The 6,000-nt window shown below is 41.1% G+C and overlaps 1 protein-coding gene across 1 annotated transcript in view; it reads right to left on the bottom strand.

Moving 5' to 3' along the window:
• Nucleotides 1-5,444: 5,444 nt before the first annotated feature.
• Nucleotides 5,445-6,000, bottom strand: part of ROS1 (ROS proto-oncogene 1, receptor tyrosine kinase) — a 480,047-nt gene continuing 479,491 nt past the window's right edge. Inside the window, exon 41 of the mRNA XM_075340023.1 lies at nucleotides 5,445-5,808. Within this exon, the coding sequence (XP_075196138.1) occupies nucleotides 5,705-5,808 (104 nt within the window). The 3' untranslated portion in view covers nucleotides 5,445-5,704. The remainder of the gene's footprint in view (nucleotides 5,809-6,000) is intronic.

Raw genomic sequence — 6,000 nt, 5'->3', positions numbered from 1 at the left:
ATTTTATCAATGGCAAAACCGCAGGTACCTGCGGAAAAGAAGTAACACGCTGCTTCTTTTTGCTGCAGAAATTCTTGGGAAAAAAAACGCAGGTTCTCATAGATTTTGCTCGGGAAGTACTGCATGAACTTTAGGAAGAAAACCAACACATTTTCTGCAGCAAAAACTGAGGCAACAAACGCAGTGTGCGCACAGGGCCTATGGTTTTCTTAATGTTTTGTTACTTTTACATCATAAAAACAATTTATAGAAAAAAAAATTGCATTTGTATTGCTGCATTTTGAGAGCTATGACTTTTTTTGTATGATTTTTTTCTTTTTTTTTTTACGGTGTTCACTGAAAGTGTTAAATAGTGTGACAGTTTTATAGAGCAGGTTGTTCCAGAAGTGGGTAAAAAAAAATGTGTGTTCCTTTTTCGATTTATTTTTGTTTTTACATAAATTTAAGTATTTATTGGTAGAATTCTTTTTTTCAGATTTTTTTGTTCTTTATTTTGTGATATTTAAAAAAAATATATATTTTTTTCCTTTTCTTTTTTTTCTTAGTTTTTGTATGTGACATTACTTTATTAGTTATTGCACAAGCATTGCAATACATTACATTTGTCAGTGTGACATGGTCAGAAGCCTCTTAGACCATACACCTGGCATGGTCTAACAGGCTTGCCCTAACTGTGTGACATGGTCATCATCACAACATCGAGTTGATGTGGCAATGATCCGACCCCATGACCACGTCGTAGGGGTCCAGAATGGGTGGGCGCACTCCCTCTCCCGGTCCCCTAAACTCTTTGATTGCTATTGATTGCCGAATTTAGGGGGTTAAACAGCCAGGGGCAGTGTGTGAACCATCCAAGGCTGTGATAGCTGGAGGATGGCTATAATTTACACTGAGCTCCCGGGCCAAACATGCGGGCACAGCTCCTGTGCCCGAATGATTGCCATGGCATATATTTATGTCAATTTGTGGAAACCCCTCCCGAATCATGACGTAGGCCACATCAAATTTCGTGAAAGGGTTAAAAAGGGGTAATTGTCCGTTGGGTGAAAAAAATGTATTGAAAATTATAATTCTTAGCAGCTACAATGGCATGGAAAAGTTTGGGCACTCCTGGTCAAAATTACTGTTATTGTGAACAGTTATGCAAGATAAAGATGAAATGATCTCCAAAAGGCATAACCTTAAAGATGAGACATTTCCTTTGTATTTTACTCAAAAACAAAAAATATATGTTTTTTACATTTTTAAATTAACAAAAAAGGAAAATGGTCCAATGCAAGTGTTTAGGCACCTTGCATGGTTTAATACGTAGTATCATCCCTTTTGGCAGGTATCATAGCTGGTAGTCCGCTAAGAGTCTTTCAATTCTTGTTTGAGGGATTTTCATCCATTCTTCCTTGAAAAAGTCTTCCAGTTCTGTGAGATTCCTGGGTCGTCTTGCATGCACTGCTCTTTTGAGGTCTAGCCACAGATTTTAAAAGATGCTCAGCTCAGTGGACTGTAAAAACAGCAGTGGTCATTGAAGTCAATGACACGCGCTGATGTAATGGGGTCAGCTGGGTTCATTGCAATGAGCAACAAACTCATCTGAACTCCTGCCATCACTGCCACAGCTGCTTGAGCCGCTGCTAGTACCTGAGGCAACCTCATGAGGTCATCACAGGTCACCCCAGTGGATGTCACACAGCTGTGTGTGAGCCTGCAGTGAATGCTCTAAAAGTCAACGGGGAACATTCTATTCTTCCTTGACTATGAAAGTGGGTATGGGATCGTCATGGGACCCCCTGATTGGATTACATTGAACGTGGCTTAGGGATTTGAGTGAGAAATAAACTGGTGAAAGAGGGTGTCTCTTGTCTTTATTTCTTTACTAATTTTCTCTATTTATGTCTTTCAGGTTTGCTTTTGGGGAACGCCATGGGACGTCACACTTATTACATCGGAATTTTTTTAAATTTTTTTAATAAATTGATGAATGAGGGCTTGAGTTGGAGTTTTTTTGTCCAAATATTTTTTTTTCTAATAATTGCATCTGGAATTAGTAATGGGGGTGTCTGCTAGACATCCACCCATTACTAATACCAGAGCTTGATGCCAGCTGGCAATTCACAGCTGACTTCATTGCCATATATTACCCTATTTGCCACCGCACCAGAGCAATGTGAGGAGTCCAGCACAGCACCAGAGTTAGCGCATCTAATGAATGCGCCACTTATGGGGTGGCAGTTAATCTTAGGCTGGGAAGGGCCAAATAATCCTGGCACTTGTGACCCTAGTAATATCAACGACAGGTTGTCTGCTGTCCCTTGGCTGGTTATTGAAAAATAGGGGGACCCCATGGCATTTTTTAAAATTATTCAAACAATTTAAAAAATAAGTGTGGGATCCCTTCTATTTTGGATAAGCAGCCAAGCTGCTGACGGTTGCATCATGCAGCTGCTGCTGTACCTGTGCTGGATATGAAACTTGGGAGGGACCCCACATCATTTTTTTTTCTAAAATAAATTTTTAATTCAGCTAAAGAGTTGTCCAAGCTATCTAGCTATCTCTCTATCAATCTATTCTATCTCTCTATCTGTTCTACCTATCTATTCATCTATCTAGATATCTATCTATTTTATCTATCTAGCAATCTATCGATCTATCTATATAAAACAATAACAGATCCGTTAATGAAACCATTGATTATAACTATAATGGATACATCAAGGGATTGGTTATAAAAGTGATCAGTTTGTACAATCTGTTAACGAATCAGTTTTTACATTTTCCAAAATGTTAACGAATCCACAAAACAAGGAATGATGACAGGACATGGCAACACAGCTCAATTGTACTGTGCAAACAGGACATGTGCTGCCGATGACAATGACAGCCTATGTGCATAGAACGGTTGTATCAACCTATCATTATGTGTGCATGGGAAGTATGGTTGGCCTGTCTAAACAGACTAGTAAATGACTGCCAAGTGTCAACAGCTCCATGTAGCCGATGAATTGCCGTTCAACTCTGTGGGTCAACTGGTACACATACTGTACACCTTTAAACATTCCCTAAAAACACTACTTTTTAGGCTGTTTTCAGACATCCGTGTTTCAGGTACGTGTGACATATGTTTTTAAAACGGATGCCACACATACCCATGTTATTATTTGCTGTTAATCACATGTCCGTGTTTTCACATGGACCATGTGATCTCTCATGACCCCGCACGCACACACGCAGTCATGTCCGTTTTTTTCCGGCAGCACGGGTGTCACACGGATCGCACACTGATGTGATCCTTGTGACATCAGTGTGACACGTACCGGAGAAAACATAATTAAAAAATAAAAAAAAGATTTTCTATATTTACCTCTCTCCAGCGATGCTGTCTCCGGCACTGCTGTTCCTTATCGCCGCTCATTATACTCACTGAATATTCAGTGCCCTGTGGAGCAGGAAGCAGGAACAGCGCTGGGGACTTCAGTGCCGGGAACCGCATCACTGGGTGAGTATACAGCAGAGTGTGTGTGTGTGTGTACTGAGAACCTGGAAGCTGGAACATCGCGGGGACAGCATAGGGGACTCATCACAGCTCCCAATGAACTCTGATGAACCCATGAAGCTGTAGCGTGGGTGTCGCGGGGGTCATCAGGATGTCATCAGAGTTCATTGGGAACTCCAATGACCTCCTGGATGTCACTGTGCTTGCAGAATACTCACCTGTCCCCGCGATGCTGTCCTCGGTGGTGCTGTCCCCAGCGCTATCCCCGCGATGCTCCGGCTTTCAGGTCCTGAGTGTGGTAAATAATCGATGAATATAATGAGCGGTGGTCAGGAGCGGGAGGAGCAGAGCCAAAGACAGCAGGTAAATATGGAAAATCTTTTTATTTCACAGACCCGTGTTTTCTCTGAGACTTGTCACACGTATGCAAACACGTATGTCACATGTATGACCATAACAATGCGTGTGACTGGTACCTGATTAAACACGGACATCTGAAACCGGCCTTCGATAGGCCAATAACTTTCCCTAATCAAACTCTTTTCTGTTTACACACCCGCTTCTATCATTTTTCAAAACCTAATTCTTTTGCTTAACTGTAATCCTAGTTCATGTACTTCATATCAGCGTATACACAGAGACTGGCAGGGTGAAGGAGTTATGCAATTTTACGTGCACTATATAGCTTTGACTATTGTAGAAAACATACAGTTATAACTTCTGTCCCTTTCTTCTTTTCCTCATAGATTCTAAACTCTTGAAAACAGGGCAGTTCTATTGTTAGAATTGTGAAAGGCTTTGTTATGTGAGATCTGACTTTCTATATGTACCCTCTGCTTTATAAAGTGCTATGAAATATTATCACTAATATTATTATTGCAGCTAGCTCAGAGATTTTTTTTCTTTACTTTTTATATTCCTTTTTCAGTCCCACAATTGATGGCTCCACTCAGCCTCACAATTGATGGTCCCTCTCAGCCCCACAATTGATGGGCCCCACTCAGCCCCTCAATTGGTGGCCCCACTCAGCCTCACAATTGATGGCCCCTCTCAGTCCTACAATTGATGGCCTCTTTCAGCCCCACAATTGATGGCCCCTCTCAGTCCTACAATTGATGGCCTCTCTCAGCCTCACAATTGATGGCCCCTCTCAGTCCTACAATTGATGGCCTCTCTCAGTCCTACAATTGATGGCCTCTCTCAGCCCCACAATTGATGGCCCCACTCAGCCTCACAATTGCTGGCCCCTCTCAGTCCTACAATTGATGGCCTCTCTCAGCCCCACAATTGATGGCCCCTCTCAGCCTTACAATTGATGGCTTAGCTCAGCTCCCCATTTGATGGCAAATAATACAAGAAAAAAAACGTTAATCACCTAATCCAGGCTTCTGTACACTATGGTTGCCATCTTATTTTTTTCTCTTTTGAACAGCAGTGGACACCCAGATGGCACAATGGAGTGACGTTATCATACTGCCTGACATCCCCTGAGAGCAGACTCCAAGAGGCCGCAGGCAAGAAGTAGGCTACATTCTGCTGGAGTTGCCTGTGGGGAAGAGAGCTAATTACATCTCCTCTGCTCCTGAGCCAGGCGGCACGAATATCAGTTGTGGGTGCAACTTACAGACAGAAATCCAATTGATTGTCTGGCGGTAAAGCCGGCCGGGGCGCAGCATTGCTCACTGTGCTGGCACCCTAGCCATCAGTATGCTGAATGCCTGCGGCCAAAGGAAAGCGATACTAAGTAATGGAATGATTTAAATGTTTAAATATTTTTTTCATGTGGACCCCTTCACAGGATATTAATTGAAATCATACTTCGGGAAGGGCCAATCAGTGGCCAAGACTAGCATTATAGGAAAAATTGTTGTAAGCCAAGAAAAAGTAGAGCATTTGTACATAGAAAAACAGGCCAAACAAGCATTAAAATGGAATAACTAATTTAATGAATGTGTAATAGCATTATAGTTATGTTTCTTATGAATATGGTTCACTAGTGGTCAGTGTCATCCAAACATGTTTTTAATAAATTACAAACTATCTATAATAAAGACAACAATGAAATGGAGTCACTACGTCTATTAATTCTAATTGCATTTGTGCAAATACTTCTTCTTTTGGAAATGACAGTCTGTTGTGCACCAAATGGAGTGTTCAAGGCTTTGTTTTTTATAGAATCTTTGGTACAAATGTTCTTTCCTTAAGATTTTCGTTGCTTTATGTAGTAACAATTAGATAATTGAGGCCATCTACATTTCTTGCTTCCGTAAGGGTCAATGAGCCAGTTTCTCCTGAAGCTGAACCAAGACTCGTATCTGTAACTGAAAAGTAAATTCATATCACACATTTATTCAAATTAAAGGCCAAGGGAAGTGATCTGATATGGAAATTCAAGCCATTTGATGAAAAATAAGACATGATAAAGCACGAGTGCATTTCTAATTGAATCAGAACATGCAAGAAATTGTGCATGGCAGAATGCTATCCCTTCTCTTTAATCATGAAATGGAATT

This window comes from Anomaloglossus baeobatrachus, chromosome 3 (assembly GCF_048569485.1).
Source record: "Anomaloglossus baeobatrachus isolate aAnoBae1 chromosome 3, aAnoBae1.hap1, whole genome shotgun sequence".
NCBI classification, from domain to species: Eukaryota; Metazoa; Chordata; class Amphibia; order Anura; family Aromobatidae; genus Anomaloglossus; species Anomaloglossus baeobatrachus.
This window is presented reverse-complemented; position numbering and strand designations above follow the sequence as displayed.